The sequence below is a fragment of the Mastigoproctus giganteus genome, chromosome 7 (genome assembly GCF_048544385.1).
Source record: "Mastigoproctus giganteus isolate SK-2022 chromosome 7, ASM4854438v1, whole genome shotgun sequence".
NCBI classification, from domain to species: Eukaryota; Metazoa; Arthropoda; class Arachnida; order Uropygi; family Thelyphonidae; genus Mastigoproctus; species Mastigoproctus giganteus.
The window spans coordinates 81,740,739-81,767,800 of NC_143581.1; the positions used below are offsets into that span (position 1 = coordinate 81,740,739).

Genomic DNA, 27,062 nt, shown 5'->3' on the forward strand with positions numbered 1-27,062 from the left:
GCTCTTACCTAAAAATGGCTTGAGTTCTGAAAATTTCAGCATATTGAGACCAGGCACCTGCAGGGAGATCTGATTAAGGTGTTTAAAGCCTTGAATGGATTAAGCTGAATGTTAATGCTATTACTCCACTTGCTGAGACACACATGAAGGGGCATAAATTCAAGTTGAGGAAGTATGGTTGCAGGATAAGTGTGCGGAAGCTGGTGGTTGATTGTTGGAACAGGCTTCCATCTGTTGTTGTGGTGGAAGTGGAATGATTTAATAATTTCAAGGGAAAACTAGACAAATTCTTGAAGAGTACAGCTGGGTAAATTGTGTTTTTTTTTTTTTTTTTTTTTGGCTGATTCTACACACACGCACGCACACACTTGCTCTCTTGCATCATTTGCCATTACTGCTACTACAATTTAATCTACAAGAGCCATTACAACTAAGTCACATTACTGGAGCTGATACCAACTTAGCAGAATTTTTCAAATATCTCAAAGTGATAAATCTATATACCTACTTTACATCATTCCACAGTAACAGATGCATTTTGGCTATAGTAGCCATTGTGTACGATCACTCATCGGTGAAGACAGGATATTAGAGCTGGAAAAGAAATTAGAAAATTTGAATTGGAATATCATCGGTTTGGCTGAAACAAGAAGAAGAAATTATTCACTTATATGTTTATCAAGTGGAAATCTGCTCTACACCAATGGAAACAGTGAAAGGAGTGAAGGTGGAGTTGGGTTTCTGGTCCATAAAGATTTTAAAAACAACATTTTGGAATTCAAAAGTACATCACCAAGGGTGTCAAGACTAATACTCAAGATTTCTAAGAGGTACAAGCTAAAGATTATAATGATTTATGCACCAACATCGAGCCATGATGATGAAGAGGTTGAAGAAATGTACACCGAAATTGAGAGTCTTTTAGATGAGCAGAAAACCCACTACACTATTATTAAGGGGGACTTCAATGCTAAGGTTGGAAAAAGGCAAAACAGCACAGAAAGAAGAACTATAGGAAATTTTGGAATTGGTGAAAGAAATAAAAGAGGTGAAAGACTTGTGGAATTTGCAGAATCTCAAGGACTGTCAGTAATGAACACTTTTTTCAAGAAAAGGGTGAACAGAAAGTGGACATGGAAGAGTCCAAATGGATTAACAACTAATTAAAAATCGACTTCATCCTCACTAACAGAAGATATATTGTGAATGATGTTACCGTCCTGAATAAGGTAAATGTTGGAAGTGATCACAGAATGGTAAGATGTACACTTGATATAGATGTAGGAAAGGAAAGGAAAGGAAAAAACTGACTCGAGTAAATAATACAAAGGTCTTTGAGATAACAGAGGAGGAGAAAAAGCAGTATGTACTGGAACTTAAGAACAAGTTTGAGCTTCTGCAGACTGCTCAGGACCAAGATATTGACTAGGAATATTACAACTTTCTGAAAGTGATAAAGCCCAAGAAACCTATAGGGAAAAAGAAATCCAAAGAAGAAAAAATTAGTCAAGAAACATTGTCATGATGAACCAAAGACAACAAATGAAGAGCAAGAAAAACAGACAGGGAGAAAATTGAGTATACTGAGTTATGCAAAGCCATTAGAAAGAGACTCAGAGAGGACATAAGAAGATTTAACACAAGAAAAGTAGAACAAGCATTAAGGGAAAACAAAGGATTTAAATCAGCAGCTATGAGCAGTAATACAGAAAGACAAATGAAACTGAAGAATAGCGATGGTGTACTTATAAACAGCAGAGAAGGCATAATTCAAATAGCAGAAGACTACTATAGAGAATTATACAAGGAGCGAGGGAATGATACCAGCAGTGGGAAAGATGGATTGCAAAGTAGCAACACATACAACATACCCAATATTCTTCCTGATGAGGTAGAACATGCATTGAAGAAAATGAAGAATCGGAAAGCCCCGGGGGAAGATGAAGTTACTGTACAGTTGTTAAAATTGTTAGGAAGAGACATAACACAAAAACTTGCAAGGCTCTTCACAAAGTGCATTAGAAAAGGTGTAATGCCTAAGCAGTGGAATAATGCAATCATAGTTTTGCTGCATAAGAAAGGAGATAAATCAGAAATTGGAAATTATAGACCAATTAGCTTGTTATCCCACATCTACAAGTTGTTCACAAGGGTCATTACTAACAGATTACAAAGAATACTTGATGAGAATCAACCGAAAGAGCAAGCTGGCTTTAGGACAGGATTCTCAACTATGGATCACCTTCACGAAATATCACAGCTAATGGAGAAAGCAAATGAATATAAAACACCATTATGCCTGGCATTTGTGGATTATGAAAAGGCATTTGACTCCATACAGCATAAGGCAATGTTTCGGGCACTAGAAAGACAAGGCATAGATACCCCACATATTATGATTTTGAAGAAAATATATGAGAGTGCTACCTCCTTTATTAGACTAGACAAAGACAGTAGGAAATTTAAAATCGAGAAAGGAGTTCGACAAGGAAACACAATATCTCCAAAGCTGTTTACTGCTGCCCTTGAGGAAGCTTTCAGAAGATTAGACTGGTCGCAGAAAGGAGTCAATGTGAACGGAGAGTACCTAAACCATTTACGATTTGCAGATGACATTGTGGTCATAAGCCACGATCCCAAAGAATTAGAGGAAAATCTTAATCAGTTATGCACAGTTAGTAAGGATTTTGGACTAAAGATGAATATGGCTAAAACAAAAGTAATGATGAACAAGTATGCCACAGAAAGGGAAATAATGATTGAAGGAGCAGTAATTGAAAAGGTGGAGTCATATACTTATCTGGGACAAGTTATTAGCTGTAATAATGATAAATGGCTGGAAGTCAAGAGAAGAATAAATTTTGGATGGATAGCATTCAGGAAATATAGTCACATATTGAAGAGCAATATCCCAGTTTGTCTGAAACGCAAAATAATGAATCAATGTATACTCCCCACCATGACTTATGGAAGTGAAACTTGGGCACTCACCAAAAGAATGGAAGAGAAGCTGAGAACTACACAGCGAAGAATGGAACGAATTATACTGGGAATCAGACTGTTAGATAAGAAGAGAAACACATGGATTAGGCAGCAAACTCAAGTATAGGACATTTTTATCAAAACTAAAGAACTAAAATGGTCTTGGGCAGGACACATGGCTCGAAGACATGATGACAGATGGACTAAGAAAATAACAGAATGGTACCCAAGAGGAGTTAGAAGAAAACCTGGAAGACAAAGGTGGAGATAGATAGATGAAATTCATGAGTTTTTGGGTAGTAAATGGATGGCCAGTGCTCAAAACAGAAGGAACTGGAAAGTTGCTGGAGAGGCCTTCATCCTGCAGTGGATTGAAAATGGCTGATGATGATGAGCCATTGCACCAATAAAACTCCACTCAACAACAAGTTGAATAAATTTTGGGAAGAATTCAATAAATTATTAGAGGGGGGAAAATGGACAAATGAAGTGGGTGGTTTTTTTTTTTTTTTTTTTTGCCTTTGTTACTACTATAATACTGAAGTAGTATTAATCAAATAGTGACATTGGAATTCTACAAGAGTGTAAAAATGTGAATAATTGACTCTGCTTTTTCTGTAAATGGTAGCCTTGAATCCAGTAGATTGCTCCCTTTTAAATGAACTGATATCAGAAGCTGAACAATGAATTTGATTTTACCTAAGGCCTTTACTAAATCATCCAGTTCTTGATTATGGTGCTTTACACGAACAGACTTTTGAAGTGTAATCCCAGTATCTTCATCATCAGATTCTTCCTCCAATTCTGAAGACACTGCTCTGGCAGGTGGATTGGGAATTGGTAGATCTTCATTGTTTGTGCCACTGAAGCAATAGAGAATGATACTGCAACTTTCAATTTGCATACTTTTAAATGTTGATATATCCACATTCCAAAACCAAGTTTTGATCAGTACAAACATAACAAAAGTTATATTTTTGTTGATCATACTGTTTGCATGAACAATACGAACTGTGGGCTTCATTTCTGCTGTGCTACTTGCAGACGAACGTTAGAGGGAACATTCCAATGATCCCTCTAACATCGGCCTGCAACTACCACAACAGAAATGAGGTATCTTTGTATTGATTAACCATAGGCATTCCAAAATTGGTTTCATATACACTACAAAACTTAATGCCATCAACAAAACTATACATTATACTTCATCTGCTTTAAAACTATATAATATTCACAAACACAAAATGAGCATGGGATAACATACACCTTCATTTTGTAGCCATAGCAAACTGCAAAAAAAAAAATAAATAAAAAATAAATAAATAAAAATTATTATAAAATGTCACAGCATTGATACATACTTATGTAATACATACAAATTAGCATTAGTAGAGGCATATGATGCAAGAAAGCAAGCTTATGCAGCATCAGCCAAAAAAAAAAAAAAAAAAAAAAAAACACTTCCATTTCACCCCTCCGTTTGTTCGAAATACCTGTCCAGCTGAGCTTTAATTTATTTAGGCTATCAACTTCCACAACAAGGGATGGAAGTCTGTTCCACCAATCAACTACCCGCTGGCTGAAGGCAAATTTCCACACATCTATCCTACATCTATCTTTCCTCAATCTGAATTTATGCCCTCTCAGGTGATTATTCTGAGCAAGAGGAAGAATCCCATTGGCATTGATCATGTTCAGACCATTCATGGCTTTATACACCTCTATCAGATCACCTTACCGGTGCCTAGTCTCCAGACACTGTAATTTATAAAACTTAAGTCTTTCTTTGTAAGAGCAACCCATTGTTCCATTCACTAATCTTGTTGCCCTTCTCTGTACTCGTTCCAGCAGCTCTACATCCTTCTTGAAATGAGGCCTCCAGACCTATATACAGTACTCAATGTGTGGCCTGACCATTGCCTTATACAAGGGAATAATCACCTCCTTATATCTCTGCTAGAAAAATTCATGTATATCATTGACAAGACACCATGAGCTACTCTTGCAGCCCGTCTGCACTGCTCAGAGAACTTCATATCTGCCTGCACAATTACCCCCAGGTCCTTTTCATTCTCTACCACTATCAGTGTAGTACCACAGAGTTGATACGTTGCTCTGGGATTGCTGTTTCCCATATGTAGTATTTTTCATTTGTCAATGTTAAACTTCATTTGCCATCTCTCAGCCCATCTACTCAACCTTTCCAGATCCTGTTGCAGCAGCATAGTGTCGTTAACAACCCTGCCAACCTTTGTATCATCTGCAAACTTGGACATTAAGCTTGATATACCATCATCAATATCATTTATAAATACAGAAACAATAATGGAACCAACACTGAACCGTGAGGGACTCCACTAATAACATTAGTCCACGATGAGCAGTGTCCATTGATTACCACTCTCTGTCTTCTCCCACTCAACCATCCCTTTATCCATAGCAGCGCAGCAATTTGCCTCCAATGCCACACTGCTCCAATTTGTGCAGCAGTCTTCCATGTGCAACAGTATCAAAATCCTTTCTAAAATCCAGGGGCACTATAACCATAGCAGCTAATGCGCCAATAAACAACCATACCACATACCTTTCTAAGATCCAAATATATAATATCAAAGTTATTCCCTGCATCCAGTTCTTTTGTGACTGCATCATTGTATCCAATCAAATTGGTCAGGCAAGACTTTCCCTTAACAAAACCATGCTGTGTCCGAGCTATAACTGAAGTCTTCTCTAGATGATCCTGCAGTGCTTCTTTAACCAGTGCCTCCATTAATTTTCCTGGAACAGAAGTTAAACTCACAGGTCTATAATTACTTGTGTCAGCCTTTGATCCTCCTTTGTGAATTGGGTCACATTTGCACATTTCCAGCCTATAGGTACCTCCCCTGAGTCCAAGGAAGCTCTCATAATTATGGCTAAGGGTTTGCTTACTTCCTTTGCTGCCTCCTTTAATATAACAGGATTGATCCCATCCACCCCAGGTGCCTTTCTTGTATTTATCTTCAACAATTTCTCCTCCACTTTACTCTCAATTATTACAAGATTATCTAGCTTACTGCCAGAGTTGAGTACACCTCTGGCATTCCCCTCACTGAATAACTCCTCATGTGTGAATGTCGATGCAAAATATTCATTTAGTTTGTTAGCTACCTGAGCAAGATCATCAACAGTTGAACCATCGATATCAAGTGGACCAATCTGATTCATCCCCTTCCTTCTAATTTACATAAGTAAAGAACTCTTTGCTGTTTTTCTTTGCATCCCTTGCCAAAGATTTCTCGTAATCTGCCTTTGCCTGCCTAACCTCCTTTGTAACTTGGTTACAGATCAACTTATATCTATCATAGGCTTCTGTGTCACGTGTTGATTTATATGTATCCCATGCATTTTTCTTCTCTGCCATATGTCTCATTAGTTCATCTGACATCCATTTAGGCCTAAACCTTGAACAATATTTCTTAGTTGGTATGTAAAGCCTAGTAGCTTCCAAGATACGTTCTATGAATGTTTCACATTTTGAATTTGCTGTTGGTAACATCATCATTTGGTCCCACTGTATAGAATTTAAATACTGTCTCAGACCATCATAGTCGCCTTTATGAAAGCTAAAACCCTTCCTTTTACCCCTGATGGTTGTTACCTCTTTGAGTAAATCCCACTTCAGCACACTGTGATCACTGTCACCTAGTGGTTCCTTTATCTGCAGATTCTTAATGCATGAAGAATCACTACTGATAATCATATCAAGAGTATTACTCCCTCTAGTTGCCTCCCGAACATGCTGATGTAGAAAACAATCATCCAATAAATACACAAAAGCCTTGCTAGTGTGTGAGTTACCAAACCACAAATTCCAGTCAATATCTGGGAAATTAAAACCCCCATTATAAGACTCTCTGATTTACTGGCCCACTCTATTTCCCTGTACAGTTTCTTATTATACTCATCAGAGTCATTAGGCCTATAGCACACTCCTACTCTCAATTTTGATTTCCCAATGCTTATGTCACACCAAACTGACTCGACACTGCACTGTCCAGCGATGTCGACTGGCTTCACTTCCTTGGATTTTATGTGTTTCTTAACTAATAGCATAACCCACTCCTCCCTTCCTATCCTGTCTATCCTTTCTGTACACATTGTACTCCCCAAATTACAGTTCTGCATTCCTTATATTTGTGTGACACCACTTCTCTGATATCCCAACAATATCTGCCTTTGATGTTTTGAGCAATACCTGAAATTCATCCAATTTATTTACCAAACTCCTAGCATTGGTGTACATGCAAGTATACATTCACCTGTTCCTCTTCTTAGCTACCCTAACACAACCCATGTGTTTACTTGTACCGCAATGACTCCCAGCAGTCTCTGAAACATCCAGCATCTTGTTTTCCAGGCTTCTGCTAATTCCAATAGAAGCAGTGCAAGAATCACTTTCACCTCTGCCAGTGGCTACTGTTAATCTATTAGTCCTTGTATCCCCCCCAAGCTAGAAGTTTTCTGACCCACCTATCACTGCCTCGATAGCATCAGCAAATATTTTTGCACCCTTTCTATTTAAGTGTATACTATCCCTATAGAAGCAGTCTCTCCTGTTAACAAGTACAGACAGGCTGAAAAAAATTCTATCCCTTGAGCCTTGCACAATCTTTCCATAGCTGAATTGATCAACAAGGCTCTCATCATATACTCCCTCCTATCGTGTCTGGGCAGAATTGCAGACACTTTCAAATTCAACCGTAATTCACAGCTTTTTTATACAGTGACCTGTGCTTGTTAAGTAATTGTGCCGGTCTCCTACTCTTTTTTTTTTATTATTATTAGCTATATGGTGCAAGGAAGCCTGAGGCTTATGCTGCACCAGCCAAAAAAAATAAAAAATTCCCCAGTTACCCTAAGAGAGAGAGAGAGAGAGAGAGAGAGAAGTAAAAGGGAATCACGAAGAAAGGGAAGAATGATGATATCCAGCTCAGGACCCTGGGTGTGCCAAACCCATACTCACCAGATGTGAGCCCCTGGGGTTATCATTAGTGCCAACGTGTACAACTATATCACCTTTTGTGCCCTTAAAAGATGATATCTGCTGTACAACGTCATCAACCTTGGCCCTTGGCAGACATACCCTGGTCTTGTTCCACCTATCCTTTTTACAAAGCATGTTCCCCGTTTCCCTGACAGTAGTCACGAACAACTACTAGTTCCTGTGGGACTAGCGCATTCTGCCTTGGGGGTTGCCGCTGTGTTGAATGATGACCAAGTGCAAGTTCTGGCATTGACGTGGGCAGCTGAGAGCTTGATGGCCCCCTCAATTTAGATCCTTCGAGGGCATCCACCCTATCCTTCAAGCTCTCATATAGGCCCATAACAACGCTGAGTTGTCGCCTGATTTCCTTACACCATGCACACACAAAGACGTCCCCCATGGCAATATCATGTCCTGTACCCGATTGCTCCACAAACATCATGCAAGCAGTGCATTTTAAAAAAAGCTGTGAATCAGGGGGAAACTGTCCCCCTCAGTTCTCCCCTGAGCCACAGAACTCCCATTAGCTTGACCCTTTGGCTTTGCTGCTCTGGTCTGAGTCATGATTTTGATTTAATTTCAATAAAATTTCAATTTCAGTACAAAATTATAACGCTAAACTTGTATCCTAACACAGTTATAATGCTATATAAATTTTTCAGTTCCATTTGTATAACTTCCGTATCAAGTTATGTATTAATTAATTATGTTATGTTTGTAATCTAAGTCGTTATATGTATTTAGTTAAAAGTACAATTTAATTGACAATGAAGTTTAACAAGATTAATAGATTTTACTGATTAATTGACAATATTACATTATATTATATTATATTATATACACTATCTAGTTCGGGATATAACGTTATGTCGTATAACAATGGTGGCAAGTTATGAACGGTAAATCTATGGACGCTTAAGTATTAAGTAACTTAAGTGTCCGTAGCACCTGTAACACATGGGGACACAAATGTCACCATGTGTAAATTTCCTCTACAATTTCCTCCATAATTCCCTCTGAAATTTCCTCCAAAATATTGACACTATTTGAATTCAGGCCAAAAATTGTAAGGATCGGTTAAATTAAATATAAACAAATGATATATTTTTTTTTTTACACAGTGTAATGTAGAAATAATAAATGAAACTTACTTTTTTATTTCTTCTCATTAATTGTTTTTCTGTTCTTTAATATGCAAATAATGTGCATTAGAATCAGTTATCTGAAAAAATCATATACCTGAAATTTCCTTTAAAGTTCCAATTGTTTTGGATAATTGGGATGGAATCCTGCTTTATTGTGTTGCATCTAAAAAATGATACCTGGCTTCTTGAAATTGTCCAAATTGACCCATCTGACAAGAATAGTAAATTGTTGTCAACCTGGGGAGAGGTTACAAAGATATGAATTAGAAGAGTTTAGAAGCTAAGCATCTCAGAGTGAGTCTGATAGAGGTGTATAAGGTAGTGGTGGTGGGAGAGGTGAATGAACAGTAAAAGAATATTTACACTGAAATGGGACACAAAAACAAAGGACATAATTATAGTCTACTAGAGACTGTAATTGTGAATAAACTGCCATATGTATAGCCATATGCTATATGTATAGTTGAAGTTGACAGCCTTGTTAAATTTATGGGTCATCTGGATAACTGGATTGGTACCTTCTTTTGGTGAGAAGAGTATGATAGTAGTGGATATACATTGTATAGATTACAAGTTTTTATAGGTAAGACAGGAAAAGACAGGCTTACTTAGAACTTAATGCTGATTGAAGGACAGTATATTGGATGCATCTGCCTTTATTGTTGCCATCAATAGATATATTCTTAAACATGTATCTTATTAGTTAATATGAATGTGTGTGATTTATTGAAATTTCTAAATAAAATAAATATAGTAATACAGACATGTGAGGCAAGAAAGCAAGCATATGAGCTTATGTAGCATTAGCCAAAAAAAAAAAATTCACACAACCATTCCCTCTAAAAGTTTATCCAATTGCTCTTTGAATTTATTTAAGCTATAAACTTCCACAATGACAGATGGAAGTTTGTTGACCACCCACTGGCTAAAGGCAGTGGGTGGTCAACAAATATTCTACAGCTGTCTTTCCTCAGTTTGAATTTCTGCCCCCTTAGGTTCGTAATCTGAGCAAGCGGAAAATTCCCATCAGAATTCAGTGTGCTCAACCCATTCAAGGCCTTATACACTTCAATCAGATCATCTCGCAGGTGCCTAGTCTCCAGCCGCCTGCAATTTGCAGAACTTAGGCCTCTCTTGTTCCCCCCACCAGTCTTGTTGTCCTTCCTTCTCTGTATGTGCTCAAGCAATCTACGTCCTTCCTAAAATGAGGCCTCCAGATCTGTACACAGTACTCAAAGCAAGACCTGACCTGCGATAATCACCTCCTTTTCTCTACTAGCAAAATTCCTGTATATCATTGACAAAATCACATGACCTTCTCTGGTTGCCTGTCTGCATTGCTCAGAAAACTTCATATCTGACTGCTTTGTGATATTGATGATATACCTTCATCAATATCACAATTACTCCCAGGTCTTTTTCATTTTCTACTACCACCCTAAGTGTAATACCACACAGTTGGTACATTCCTCTGTGGTTACTTCTTCCCATATGCAGTACTTTGCATTTGTCAAGGTTAAAGTTCAGTTGCTACTTCTCAGCCCATCTGCCCAAATTTTCTAGATCCTGTTGCAGTAGCACACTTCCATTACTGTCATGAACAACCCTGCCAACTTTGTATCATCTGCAAACTTTGACACTAAGCCTGATATACCTTCATCAATATCATTGATAAATATACAAAACAACAGAGGACCCAACACCGAACCCTTTGGACTCCACTAATAGTCCACACACATTAGTCCACGAAGAGCAGCACTCATTAATTACCACTCTCTGTCTTCTCCCACTCAACCATCCTTTTATCCATTGTAGCAACTTACCCTTAATACCATTCTGCTCCAATTTGTACAGTAGTCTTCCATGCGCAACAGTGTCAAAAGCTTTCCTGAAATCCAAGTATATGATATCAAAATTATACTTTTCATCCAGTTCCTTTGTAACCACATTATAGTATCCAATCAGATTTGTCAGACAAGACTTTCCCTTAACAAACCCATGCAGTGTTTGAATTATTGCTGCAGTCTTGTCTAGATGATCCTGCAATGCATCTTTAACCAGTGACTCCATTATTTTATTGCTGCAGTCTTGTCTAGATGATCCTGCAATGCATCTTTAACCATGGCACATTTTGGCCTTAGTTGCACTTGTGCCCTTAAACACCAATACCAATACAATCTTTAACCTTGAGGTTGTCACAGACATTCTCTCAGATATGCCAGACAAGCTATACTTGCTATCTGGGAGTCTAAAACGCTGATGGAACTGATATTCGGGTGACACTCAAGTCAAGTGGACCCAATTTCGGCGAAGTCCGGACGGTCTGTGACAGCCAAATCCTCTGCTTGCACCTTCACGATGGTGGGACTGTTAGTAATCCTGGGTATAACCTCCATGCACAAGTACATGGTGGGTGACCACCCAGGTGTGAACCAATGTAAGCAGGGGTCGAGGTGTGGCGCCCACACCACATGGAGGAACCCCGCCCCTCTATGTTACCAGCAGTACTAGGTGGTAGATGACTCTCATCAACCGGTGAAATACCACCACTTTGCTTATTGGAGGCTTGAAATGGTGGAACCCATGTTTAGTCTCTAGAGCTAAGTTCCGGTCAACCTTTCCCTATCTCTTCCATCATGCAGTATGATTGATGACTTTTCAGGTTATGATGAACGTCGTGGCGAGATCCAATATTCCTTACATTTCGAGGGTACAGCTCTAAAACGGTGTTCGCAGGCCGGCCGCTAGTTAGTACACCGGACTGAACCTATTGGTAACTCTCTAGGAAGCTTCCGGATCAGCTAGTGTATAATCTTGCTGCCTCTACTCTGCCAGATAGTGACTGGAGGGAGTCCGAGTAGTGTGTATGCGGGGAGCATTGTCGAGGCCACGTTATGTCACGGATCTGGGTATATTCTTACACATGTACGCCATATCCAAAAATGTCATTACTTCATACAGCATGTCCCACCTACTTTTCCTTACTATTGAATACACCATGAATTGTCAAACTAATAGAGCAAGCTTATCTGCGAAAAGATCTAAACCTCCCAAGGACTTCCTAATTCATTTCACAAATATACGTGGTCTCAATTCTAATCTCAACGATGTCCATTTCCACTTGCAGTCTGCCAAACCCCATGTACTTTTTCTGACAGAATCTCAGTTATCGGTTGATTCATCTACTGCTCATCTCAGATGCCCAAATTATTCGCTGTATGATTCCTTTTGCTCAAAGGTGGTACTTGTGCATATGTCCGTTCTGATATTCCCTGTCAGAGACTTGGCAATTTGGAATCTCCTCTCTTTGATCTTCTCTGGCTTAAAATCTCTCTACCTCATTGTGTCAAATTCATCTGTTGTCTCTACCGTTCTCCCAACTCCACTAATCACTTGGAGCTCTTTGACTTCCTCTCTTTGCAACTTGACTTTCTCCAGTCCAACTTTCCTAACAGTGAAGTAATTTTCCTTGGTGATTTTAATGTTCACAACTCCAGCTGGCTTCCGTTTTCTAGTCACACCGACCCAGCAGGTCGAGATGCTGAGGCTTTTGCAATTACTAATGACCTAGCACAGATTGTTCATTTACCTACAAGAATACCGGACAATCCTAATCATACAGCCAATACGCTTGATCTTTTTCTCACAAACAACCCTTCTAAGTACACGGTCGAAGTGATAGGTCCTTTAGGCACTTCAGATCACAACTTGGTGATTGTCTCTTCTCCAATGGAACCTTTATCTCATGGCTATTCCCAACCACGTGTTGTTTGGCATTACAAGAATGCAAAATGGGATGACCTGCGAGACTTCTTTTCTTCTTTTCCTTGGTCGGATTACTGTTTCAAAACTTCTGATGTCAACGTATGCTCAGATCGTGTCAGTGAAATTATTCTTGCAGGAATGGAATCCTTTATCCCACACTCCACTTTAAAATCTCGTCCTTTATCTAAACCTTGGTTTTCCAATAAATGTGCTAAGGCTGTCCAAGAGAAGAATGTTGCATATCGTAATTGGCTTGTTTCTAATTCTTCAGTTTCATTTTCTGCCTACACCAAAGCTCGCAACAGTTGTAAAGCAGTTATTAACCAGTCCAAACTAGAGTTCGAACAGGCTAAGAGTAGAAAACTTGCTTCTTGCCCTAATGGTAGCCGAGCATTCTGGTCTCTTGCCAAAGCTATTGGCCGCAACTTTTGCCCATCTTTGCTCCCATCTCTGTCCAAACCAGATGGTTCTGTTGCCACTTCAGCTAAGGATAAAGCTGACCTGCTAGCATCCCATTTTTCTTCCAGCTCATGTATTAATGATCTTGGTAAAACACCTCCCACCATTCCCAACACGCTCCATTCAATGCCTCCTGTGGTCTTCCGTCAAAAGGATATCAGAAGGATTTTGATGAATCTTGATGCTAAGAAAGCTCCTGGTCCTGATGGTATTTCTCCACTTGTTCTCAAAACCTGTGCTCCTGAACTTACTCCTATTCTTTGCCATCTTTTTTCACTTTCTTATTCCAAAGGTGTTTTTCCTTCTGCTTGGAAATTTGCTCATATCCAGCCAGTTCCTAAAAAGGGTGACAAATCCCTCCCATCCAATTATCGTCCCATTGCAATTACTTCTACTCTTTCTAAAGTAATGGAGAAATCAATTAACCGCCAACTCTTAAACTACCTAGAAACCTTCCGTCTGATCAACGATCACCAGTATGGATTCCGTCAGTGTCGATCCACTGGAGATATTCTCGCTTATGTTACCCATTTATGGACTAATTCAATGGAAAGGTTCGGTGAAACACAAGTAGTTGCTCTTGACATCTCAAAGGCTTTTGATCGTGTTTGGCATAAAGGTCTTCTTAACAAGCTTCCATCTTATGGTTTGCCAACTGTTTTTAGTAATTGGTTATCCAGTTTTCTCTCTGATCGCTCACTGAGGGTGATGGTAGATGGCTCTCTGTCTTCTAACTTCTCCACTAATGCCGGTGTCCCCCAAGGTTCAGTTCTTTCCCCCACTCTTTTCCTCTTGTATATCAATGACCTTCTTCCATTGACTGGAAATCCTATCCATAGTTTTGCCGATGATAGCACATTGCATTCAACTTTCCATTTTGAGAAACCTTGTCCTGCTCAATCAGCTTCAACTTCTCGAAAATCTGCTACCAATTCCTTAAATTCCGATCTTCAGGTAATTCTCCAGTGGGGCAAAGACAACTTAGTTGATTTCAACCCTTCTAAAACTCAGTCTTGTCTTATATCTCGCAAAAAGGATTCTTCTACTCCTATGCTTATCTTTAGTGACACTCCGATTTCTAGGCAAAATGATATATCTCTTTTGGGGATTACCCTGACTTCTAATCTCTCTTGGCACAAGCACATTACAAATATTGCTTCCTCTGCATCTAAAAAACTTGGTTTTCTCTTTCGCTCTCGGCGTTACTTTTCTTCCAAACAGCTGCTCACTCTGTATAAATCGCAAATTCGCCCTGCCATGGAATATTGTTCCCATATCTGGGGTGGTGCCCCCAAAACCTCTCTCCGGCTTCTTGAGACCATTCAGAAGAGGGCAGTTAGGTTAATTAATGATTCATCTCTAACAGAGTCTCTCCACTCGCTTTCTCATAGACGCACTGTTTTTGCTGCATGCCTCTTCTACAGATACTTCCATGGGCACTGTTCTTCTGAATTGGCTTCTATAATTCCTGCTCTTTCTTTCAAAACAGTCCGAACACGTGCCGCCACCAGCCAACAGTCCAACTTCAAACCCACAGAACCAACTTTTCATCTTCCTCATTTATTCATTCAACTGCTGTTTTCTGGAACAACCTTCCTTCATACGTATTTCCTGAAAATTACAATCTACAGAAGTTCAAGTCCAATGTCAACAAATATCTTCTTTCGTCTTCTTAACCTCAAACCCAAGCACGGTACTAAGTACTATAGGTTCTAATACCTCTCGTGTTTGGGGTTCACATAAAAAAAAAAAAAAAAAACCAGTGACTCCATTATTTTACCCAGAACAGAAGTTAAACTAACTGGTCTGTAATTACTCATGTTACCCTTCGATTTCCCCCCTTTGTGAATTGGGGATACATTTGCACATCCGTGGGACTTCCCCTGAGTCCAAGGATGCTCTCATATACTTTTACTTGGAGTTTGCTAGAATGTATTTAAAATTTATAGTATTAAATATATAGAAAAAATATGATCTGCATTATGCTTTTTTACAATATACACATACTCAGTTTTGTAAAAATGCATCATGAACTTAAGGCAGGTACTCCTGCATGTGTGTGTGTGTGTGTTATTTTTTAAAGAAATATTAATTTTATATATTAGAGAGGAGGTGAGATTAGGACATTCAAGAAGAGGAAGTGCCTATCAATCATGTATAAATGCTTGTGTTGGAAAAGCAGCTTCTAATATACGTGCAGTTCATCGTCCATCAAATCTCACTACAGAACAGCAGGTAAGATTATAGTAGTGTTAAGATGTGAGGCTTATAGGTGACATAAAAATACAATATACCAAAATGCTAAATTTTAATTGTGTTGCATCATCATTCCTGTTTTCTATGCATTAATGTGTTACTTCTTTTTAAAGCAACAAAAATTATGAATGGTATATGTTATAGCTATGCATATTAACCACTGCTTTATAAAAGAAAAGACTTCGATTGCAGCAGTGTGTATTTAAAAAATTGTAGAAATTAAAAAAGATATGTACCATCAGTGCACAACTATTTAGTGCATAATCATGCCAGGAAAACTAAAAACAAAGCAAATTTTTTTTTTTTTTTTTTTGGAATAGACAAATGATGATCAATGCTGGCTGCATGATCAACAAGGCTCAATTAACCACTCTTGTGGCTAGGGCTGGGCACAATTTTTGGCCCTAGATTATTTGAAATTATTTGAATTTTGGGATTTTTCATGCACTGAGTTGCGACAGAAGTAGTCCTTGCTCATGCCAAAAATAGCCATTACCATATACTATTATTATTAGCCATATGGTGCAAGGAAGCCTGAGGCTTATGCTGCACCAGCCAAAAAATAATTTCTGAACTACCCTGAGAGAGAGAGAGAGAGAGAGAGAGAGAGAGAGAGAGAGAGAGAGAGAGAGAGAGAGAAGAGAGAGAGAGAGAGAGAGAGAGAGAGAGATAAAAGGGAATCACCAAGGAAGAGAAGAATGATCATATTCAGCTCAGGACCCTGGGTGTGCCAAGCCCATACTCACCAGATGTGAGCCCCTGGGGTTAAATATATATGATATATAACAATTCATCAAGCATGTTACAGGGCTTAATTAAAGGTGAGTTGAAAACTTCATCCAGTTTTAGCAGATGTTTTATTCTCTCTTTAAATCTGAATTTGACATCAGTTTCTGCCTCACATAATGCCATCATTCTGAAAAATATTGGTTACCACACTCATTATAAAAGTAAAAGGTAAATTTATTATTTTTCAAGAAAAAATTTTACATTACATATAATTGCCTTGAATGCTTTCTTATATCTTATTGAGTAGATAGTTAACATCAGTGCTTTTTGTGGGATGGTACGCAATGGACGGCGTACTGGCACCTTTATTAACAGTGACATGTGACATTTGGATGCAATGCACTTCGAAATTTGCAATATTCCGTAAATTTTTTTCTCATGTTTACCTACTATTCAAATAAGCTTAAAATGATTTAACTAAATTTGCATTTTTTACTGTCTATTGTTAAGATATTTTCTATATAAAACTGTACAACCATTTTTATAATTCTAAATTACTCAGTTGGACCTCTGTTTAAATATTTTGAATTCCCCTTGGAAGTTACATTTAAAATAGTTTCTGTTGAGCGAAGAAAATTTTCATATAGCAAATGGATTAGGAGAGAATTAACTCGGTACGCCCTGTTCGCATTTCTGACCTTCAGGCAATTTAGGCAATTAGTGCTGCTGCGCGAATTAAGAGAGCTAAAGGGATTAGCATTCTACAACTTAGTGGTACCTGGTAAAACCTATCCCACATACAGAGAAGTCGCGCTGGTCAAGAGTGAGCAGATCAAGGTGTATTCCCAATGGGCCCTGGCCCACCTTTTACTACAGTGGTGTCCAACCTTTTCCTGTACAGGGGCCATATTTAAAAAAATTCAAAGTTAGATTTCTTTAGTGTGTTACATTTTCGATATCTTGTTGCATGTAAAAGTAAAATTTAAAATATTCAAAATTTTTATTAAGTACAATACACAATTATATTTACTGAAAAAAACATTTAATTAGAAAATGTTTTTGATTAATAACAAAATTTAAAATGCTGTTTTAGTTCACTTTCCTCGCAGGCTGTAAGTTGGACACCGCTATGAATCAACTGTAATTGCCCCATTCAAGAATTAGAAAAGTGATTTTCTTTTAATGCGACAAATAATCATCTGTTGTTTCATGGAAGTGCATTATCCACATTCTGTAAATTTTCCCTATTTCTGTTTACATGGTCACAGTACATGAATATCCGAATGATACCGATATTTTGGAGAGTTTCAAAAAAAAAAAAAGAAAGAAAGAAAGAAAGAAAAGAAAAAATTCAAATTTAAGAACTAGTGACAATACCAATGACGAGAGGACAACAAGGACAGCGAATCCTTCTAAACATGAATTGTTGGCATTTGGTGAAAACGAAGTTAGAAAATTGTCAATTACAGTTAAATGCAATTCGTGGATACCTAATTGATAAGAAGGTTTCGGAAGAATTGAAGCATTTGATGAATGCTCTGAGTATGATACCTTGTTCACATTCATCCCCCTCAAGTGAATGTGAATGAGGATTTTCACAAATGAATCTGATCGCCAGCCCAACCAGCACTTCGTTGATGACAAAAACAGTTTCTTCACTACTGTTTCATAAAACTGTAGGCCCAGCGCTGACCAGCTTCAATCCAGCAAAATATGTCGTTTCATGGCTGCTTTGGAAACGTCATTCAGCAACCGACACAAAGAGGAGGAAAAGAAGTCGGCATAGGGTGTCAGATGAGAACTTAATAAAAATTTGGAATATTCTACAAAAACTTTATTATGAAATTATTTTTACTTATTTTACTCACATTTTACTTATTTTTTTATTAATTCCAATCAAAAGGTACTATGAAGCCTAATAAGTCCTATTATTATAATAATCTTTAATTATAAGAGGAACGTTCATACCTTTTTAGTATTATTATTAGCCGTATAGTGCAAGGAAGCCTGAGGCTTATGGTGCACCAGCTAAAAAAATTTTTGAGTTACCCTGAGAGAGAGAGAGAGAAGGAAGTAAGTAGAAGGGAATCACCAAGAAAAAGAATGGCGATATCCAGCTCAGGATCCTGGGTGTGCCAAGCCCATACTCACCAGATGTGAGCCCCTGAGGTGTAGGACCGTTAATCTCTCAACACTCAATTGTGAATGATTATAATATGGACCTACCCCACGTGCATATTCATAAATAAATCAAATTAAAATAGTTATTAATTAAAATCATCATGTCTTCAATTCTCATATCATGCTAAGTGAATTGGAAAGAATTATGGAAAGACGGTGGCCACCAACCCCCAAAAAACCAATCAACATCACATGCCACCATGAGAATTGAAAAACAATTGTTGCAAAAACCTAAAAACCATGAACCAAATAAATATCCATTAATTCACACCCAATTTAAACTTTAAAACTATTTTATAACTTCTTACAAAAGTGATTCATGAATGATATCCTCCTCTATTTTATGTAAAAAATTAACGACACCTGATACGAGATCATGAGAATAGACCAATGTATGAATTACTATTCATGCATGTGCGTAAGCATCCACGAGTCCGAAATATAAGGTCTGCATATATTAATAGAGTCAACATGTAATCTCATTTCTAATGTTTTGGCAATTAATAATTTAAAATATTCACGCTGTTTATTAAGAACTTTTGATTCATTAAAAAGGAACATGTGTCCATCAGTGATTGCATGAAATGCAAGTTCAGAGCCACCCATCCTACCTGTCCTAACTGATGTCACATGCTGCTGTATCGGGTAGAGCCAATATAAGCAGAATTGCACCCACCACAAGAAATATTGTAAACAATATTGTGAGCTTCCATGGTAGGGACTACATACACCCTATGTTTCAAGATGGTATGGAGGTTACTCATGAGTTGTGCAACAATCTTAAATTCAGTGTTCTTAAATATGTTAATAAATTGTCTATACCAATGCTGTATATATGGAACTTTAATAAAATGTTATAATCCGCCCTGTCATTTGTTGTCCCTGTCTCCAATTTATATTTCACCTGTTGACTAATCTGCATAATGGTACCTAATGAATAACCCCTATTTAAAAATCATTTTGTCAGTTCCATAAGCTCATCCAATAAGGATTCTTAATTAGAGCTGTATCTATATGCATTATTGAAACTGATTGAAAATAATGCTCCTGTTATTGTTATTTGGTTTTTTTTTTAGGAGCATTAGCAACTAAGGCCATATTGCCCTGGGGATATGCGGTGGTCATTCCCTGACCTTTCCGCATCCTCCGTATTTGGTGGTCACGGGCTCGAACCCCGGGTCTAATCAAGAAGCGTGTGCTGTGCACTGCTGCTCCTGCCCACCTGGCTATGGAGGCACCGCTCCTTTTATATGTGAAAGGATGGTTTCACATCCTTTCACATATAAAAGGTTTAAGTATAATTTAGAAAATTTATGGATTTGTGCTGCAGGATTTCTATTTCTAGAGTGAACTTAAGTTGAGTATGAATGTTATTAAATGTATCCAGGACCTTCTGTACTATATGTTTATTAGTAATTATTAAGATATCATCTAATAATTACTAATTATTAAGATGATATCTTAATAATTCTATGTACCGTAGAACGCTATATTTGGGAGACGTGGAGTTAAGTATACCTGCTCGATCTTATTCAGATAAATTTCAGCAACCAATCCATTCAAGCTAAGTCCCATTGGTAACCCGAATATCTGCTTGTATATTTTATCTTGGAAATTAATATAATTGGTTTGTACAAGAAATTTAATCAAATAAAATATTTCATTCCTGTGTAAATTTGACACATTTAAACAAATTGTCTGATCATGGATAAGGTCCCATATTGTGTCAAGGGCATATTATACATATACATTGGTGTACAAGGAAACAACATCTAAAGAGAATAATTCATCATCTCCGTTTAGCGTTTTTTCTTTTAATTGGTTAAATAACATCTCCGAATTCTTTAGACTAAACTTTAATGTTAAACACAAAAGTTTAATAATGTTGTAAAGGTATGCCGTGATCAATGCAAAAGCTGTTTCTGTAAGAAACGATAGGTCTAATAGGATATCCAATTTTAAGAAGTTTAACCTGTCTGAAAAGAGTTGGTACCACATTAGTCCTAGCTTTAAGGGATTTAAAAATGGCCATCGAAATATAGTCTTTTTTTTTTTTTTTTACTCAGTTAACTTGTTTAATTAAGTTGTCAAACACTGCTTTCTCTACAGCCTGGTAGGTAGAACTATCCGATATAATATTACTAAGTTTGCCTATATAATCAATTTTATTTAAGACTACAACTGTATCACCCTTGTCCGCTTTCTGTACAATAATATTGTTATTCCATCTTAATTTTTGAGACCAATGCTCTCTTCTTTTGATATCCTAGGTATATACGGGTCTCTATTCTGATTGATAATTCCATTTATCTGCTGTATAAACCCTTCCATATTTTTAGCGTTCCTTAATCCAAATTCGAATTCAATAACTGTTTGCTTTTTAGGAAAATGTCTGGGAGTTAAATTATAATCGAGCCCCTTACTTAAAAGATTAATTTGTGGAATAGACAATTCATAAGAAGATAAATTGGCCACACCATGGTTGGTAATATTCTCTTCTGTATGCGTTACACAAGATTATGTCGTGTAACCCTCTCCGGAAAAAAAAAAAAAGACTATATTTCAATGGCCATTTTAAAATCGCTTAAAAAAAAAAACAAAAAAACACCCTTCTCATTTCACCCATCCACTCACTCCAAATGTTTGTCTAGTTCTGCCTTGAATCTGTTTAAGCTATCAACTTCTAAAACGACAGATGGAAGTTTGTTCCAGCAATCAACCACCTGCTGGCTAAAGGCAAAGTTCCGCACATCCATCCTACAACTGTCTTTCCTCAATTTGAATTTATTATGCTCTCTCAGGCAATTATTCTGAGCAAAATGAAGAATCCCATCAGCATTGAGCATGCTCAAATCATTCAAGGCTTTATACATCTCAATCGGATCACCTCGCCGGTGCCTAGTCTCCAGACACTGTAATTTGCAAAACTTAATCCTTTCTTTGTAAGAGCAACCCTTTGTTCCATTCACTAATCTTGTTGCCCTTCTCTGTACTCGTTCTACATCCTTCTCAAAATGAGGCCTCCAGACCTGTATACAGTACTCAAGGTGTGGCCTACCATTGCCTTATACAAGGGGATAATCACCGCCTTATCCCTGCTAGAAAAATTCCTGTATATCATTGACAAGACACCATGAGCTACTCTTGCAGACCGTCTACACTGCTCAGAAAACCTCATATCTGCTTGCACAATTACCCCCAGGTCCTTTTCACTCTCTACCACTGTCAGCGTAGTACCACACAGTTGATACGTTACTCTGGGGTTACTGCTTCCCATATGCAGTACTTTACATTTGTCAATGTTAAACTTCAGTTGCCACCTCTCAGCCCATCTGCTCAACTCTTCTAGATCCTGTTGCAACAGGATACTGTCATTAGTGTCATTAACAACCATTCCGACTTTCGTATCGTCTGCAAACTTGGACACTAAGCCTGATATACCATCATCAATATCATTAATGAATACAGAAAACAACAAGGAACCCAACACTGAACCCTGGGGGACTCCACTAATAACATTAGTCCATGAAGAGCAGTGTCCATTGATTACCACTTTCTGTCTTCTCCCACTCACCCATCCCTTTACCCATAGCAGCAATTTGCCTCCAATGGCACACTGCTCCAATTTGTGCAACAGTATCAAAAGCCTTTCTAAGATCCAAATATATGATATCAAAATTATTCTTTACATCCAGTTCCTTTGTGACTACATCATAGTATCCAATCAAATTGGTCAGACAAGACTTCCCCTTAACAAACCCATGCTGTGTCTGAGCTATAACCGAAGTCTTGTCTAGATGATCCAGCAATGCTTCTTTAACCAGTGCCTTCATAATTTCCCTGGAACCAAAGTTAAACTAACAGGTATGTAATTACCTGTGTCTCCCTTTGATCCTCCTTTGTGAATTGGGGGTCACATTTGCACATATCCAGTCCATTGTCCAAGGAAGCTCTCATAATTATGGTTAAGGGTTTGCTTAATTCCTTTGCTGTGTCCTTTAATATAACTGGATAGATTCCATCAACCCCATATGGCTTTCTTATGTTTTTCTTCAACTATATCTCCTCCACTTTACTTTCAGTTATTACAAGATTATCTAGCCTACTGCCAGAGTTTAATACACCTCTGGCATTCCCCTACCTGAATAACTCCTCATGTGTGAATATAGATGAAAAATATTCATTTAGTTTGTTAGCTACCTGAGCAGCATCATCAACATTTGACCCATCGATATCAAGTGGACCAATCTGATTCATCCCCTTCCTTCTAGAGTTTACATAAGTAAAGAACTCTTTGCTGTTTTTTTTTTGCATCCTTTGCCAAAGATTTCTCCTAATATTCCTTTGCCTGCCTAACCTCATTTGTGACTTGGTTACGGACCAGCTTATATCTATCATAGGCTTCTGTGCCACATGTTAATTTATATGTATCCCATGCATTTTTCTTCTCTGCCACATGTCTAATTAGTTCATCTCACATCCAATTGGGCCTAAATCTAGAACAATATTTCTTAGTTGGTATGAAAATTCTAGTAGCTTCCAAGATTATTTCTTTGATTGCTTCCCATTTTGAATTTGCTGTTGGGTCCCACTCAGACCACCGTAGTCACCTTTATGAAAGCAAAAACCCTTCCCTTTACCCCTGATGGTAATTACCTCTTTGAGTAAATCCAACTTCAGCACACTGTGATATCTGCCACCTAGTGGTTCCTATATCTGCACTTCCCTAATGCATGAAGAATCACTACCGATAATCAAATCAAGAGTATTACTTCCCCTAGTTGCCTCCCGAACATGCTGCTGTAGAAAACAATCATCCAATAAATCCACAAAAGGCTTGCTAGTGTGTGAGTGACCAATGCACACAAATTCCAGTCAATCTCTGGGAAATGAAAATCCCCCATTATAAGACATTCTGATTTACTGGGCCACTATTTCTCTGCACAATTGCTCATTATACTCATCAGATTCGTTAGGCCAAAAACACACACACACACCTACTCTCATTTTTCCTTTCCCAGTGCTTATGTCACACCAAACTGACTCACCATTGCATTCTCCTCAACATCAGTTGGATGCACTTCCTTAGATTTTATGTGTTTCTTGAATAACAGCATAATCCCTCCTCACTTCCTGTCCTGTCTATCCTTTCTGTACACATTGTACTCCCCAAATTCCAAATTCTGCACTGCGTATGTCCGTGTGACACCACGTCTCTAATATCCCAACAATATTTGCATTTGATGTCTTGACTAGCACTTCAAGCCTATCAAATTTATTAACTTTTTTTTTTTTTTTTTTATGTGAATCCCAAACACGAGAGGTATTAGAACCTATAGTACTTAGTACCGTGCTTGGGTTGGAGGTTGAGAAGACGAAAGAAGATATTTGTTGACAATGCACTTGAACTTCTGTAGATTGTAATTTTCAGGAAATACATATGAAGGAAGGTTGTTCCAGAAAACGGCAGTTGAATGAATAAATGAGGAAGATGAAAAGTTGGTTCTGTGGGTTTGAAGTTGGACAGTAAATGGATGTTGACTGGTGGCGGCACGTGTTCGGACTGTTTTGAAAGAGAGGGCGGGAATTATAGAAGCCAATTCAGAAGAACAGTGCCCATGGAAGTATCTGTAGAAGAGGCATGCAGCAGAAACAGTGGAGAAAGCGAGTGGAGAGACTGTTAGAGATGAATCATTAATTAACATAACTGCCCTCTTCTGAATGGAATCAAGAAGCCTGAGAGAGGTTTTCGGGACACCACCCCAGATGTGGGAACAATATTCCATGGCAGGGCGGATTTGCGATTTATACAGAGTGAGCAGCTGTTTGGAAGAAAAGTAACGCCGAGAGCAAAAGAGAAAACCAAGTTTTTTAGATGCAGAGGAAGCAATATTTGTAATGTGCCTGTGCCTGTGCCAAGAGAGATTAGAAGTCAGGGTAATCCCCAAAAGAGATATATCATTTTGCCTAGAAATTGGAGTGTTACTAAAGATAAGCATAGGAGCAGAAGAATCCTTTTTGCGAGATATAAGACAAGACTGAGTTTTAGAACGGTTGAAATCAACTAAGTTGTCTTTGCCCCACTGGAGAATTACCTGAAGATCGGCAGCAGATTTTCGAGAAGTTGAAGCTGATTGAGCAGGACAAGGTTTCTCAAAATTGAAAGTGGAATGCAGTGTGCTATCATCGGCAAAACTATGGATAGGATTTCCAGTCAATGGAAGAAGGTCATCAATATACAAGAGGAAAAGAACTGATCCTTGGGGGACACGGGCATTAGTGGAGAAGTTAGAAGACAGAGAGCCATCTACCATCACCCTCAGTGAGCGATCAGAGAGAAAACTGGATAACCAATTACTAAAAACAGTTGGCAAACCATAAGATGGAAGCTTGTTTAGAAGACCTTTATGCCAAGCACGATCAAAAGCCTTTGAGATGTCACGAGCAATTACTTGTGTTTCACCGAACCTTTCCATTGAATTAGTCCATAAATGGGTAACATAAGCCAGAATGTCACCAGTGGATCGACACTGACGGAATCCATACTGACGATCGTTGATCAGACGGAAGGTTTCTAGGTAGTTTCAGAGTTGAGAGTTAATTGATTTCTCCATTACTTTAGAAAGAGTAGAAGTAATTGCAATGGGACGATAATTGGATGGGAGGGATTTGTCACCCTTTTTAGGAACTGGCTGGATATGAGCAAATTTCCAAGTAGAAGGAAAAACACCTTTGGAATAAGAAAGTGAAAAAAGGCGGCAAAGAATAGAAGTAAGTTCAGGAGCACAGGTTTTGAGAACAAGTGGAGAAATACCATCAGGACCTGGAGCTTTCTTAGCATCAAGATTCATCAAAATCCTTCTGATATCCTTTTGACGGAAGACCACAGGAGGCATTGAATGGAGCGTGTTGGGAATGGTGGGAGGTGTTTTACCAAGATCATTAATACATGAGATGGAAGAAAACTGGGATGCTAGCATGTCAGCTTTATTCTTGGCTGAAGTCACAACAGAACCATCTGGTTTGGACAGAGGTGGGAGCAGAGATGGGCAAAAGTTGCGGCCAATAGCTTTGGCAAGAGACCAGAATGCTCGGCTACCATAAGGGCAAGAAGCAAGTTTTCTACTCTTAGCCTGTTTAAACTCTAGTTTGGACTGGTTAATAACTGCTTTACAATTGTTGCGAGCTTTGGTGTAGGCAGAAAATGAAACTGAAGAATTAGAAACAAGCCAATTACGATATGCAACATTCTTCTCTTGAACAGCCTTAGCACATTTATTGGAAAACCAAGGTTTAGATAAAGGACGAGATTTTAAAGTGGAGTGTGGGATAAAGGATTCCATTCCTGCAAGAATAATTTCACTGACACGATCTGAGCAAACGTTGACATCAGAAGTTTTGAAACAGTAATTCGACCAAGGAAAAGAAGAAAAGAACTATACTCCTAGCATTGGTGTACATGCAAGCATACATGTTTCTACTCTTAGTTACCCTAACAGAGCCCATGTATTTACTTGTTTCACTATGACTCCCAGCAGTCCTGGAAATCCCCATTGCCTTGCTTTCCAGGCTGCTGCTCAATTGAATTTCAATAGAAGCAGTGCAAGAATCACTTTCACCTTTGCTAGTGGCTACTGTTAATCTATAGTCTGTGTATCTCCGAAAGCTAGCAGTTTTCCGACCCACCTAACTCTACCTCAATAGCATCAGCAAATATTCTTGCTCCCTTTCTATTTAAGTGTATCTCATCCCTGTAGAAGCAGTCTCTCCTGTTAACAAGCACAGACCACGCTGAGAAAAATTCTACCCTTTGAGCCTTGCACAATCTCTCCAAGGCTGAATTGCATAGTGTTGAATTTGCCCAAGAATTCAACATTTGTGCAAAAAGTAACATGCTCAAGTATCACATTGAAAGTAAACCTTGTACTGACTTTGGATGGAAATGTTATTTTGATGTTTTAAGTAAGCTTTATTTCGATTTCATATTTTCATGTTGGGGAAAAAAAAATATTAGATAATACAAAAAAAAAAAAAAAAAAGATGAAAAATGCTTTTTTTTTTACAGTGTAAACTGACTTATATTATAGCTGCTCTTTAAATAAATTTCCTTGACAATAGTTTTGAAATAATTGGATTCTGCTCTCTGCTATGACGTTTTTCTGGCCTCTAAATATTTTCATAGATAGGGTTTCATAGATAAAAATATTAGTATTAATGGCAAATGATGCTAGACAGTACACTTATACAACATCAGCTTATAAAAAAAAACACAACACTCCCATATCACCATCCTTTCTAACAGTTTGTGTAGTCATTCCTTGAATTTATTCAAACAACCCATCCCCCTCTACAATACTAAATGTAACAACAAACAATCAACTACCTGCTGGCTGAAGACAAATTTCCACATACTTTCTCAATTTGAATTTATGCCTCCCTTGTGTACTCTGAGCAAGAGGTAGGATTCCATTAGCTTACTCAATCCAAACATTTTCAAAAATTCATGTGATAATAGAAAC

At 38.1% G+C, this 27,062-nt stretch overlaps 1 protein-coding gene across 1 annotated transcript in view; it reads left to right on the forward strand.

The window, feature by feature from the left end:
• Nucleotides 1–27,062, forward strand: part of LOC150083031 (DNA-dependent protein kinase catalytic subunit-like) — a 156,783-nt gene that overhangs the window by 128,029 nt on the left and 1,692 nt on the right. The window contains exon 10 of the mRNA XM_090378364.1: nucleotides 15,483–15,612. Coding sequence (XP_090234490.1) covers nucleotides 15,483–15,612 — 130 coding nt within the window. The remainder of the gene's footprint in view (nucleotides 1–15,482; nucleotides 15,613–27,062) is intronic.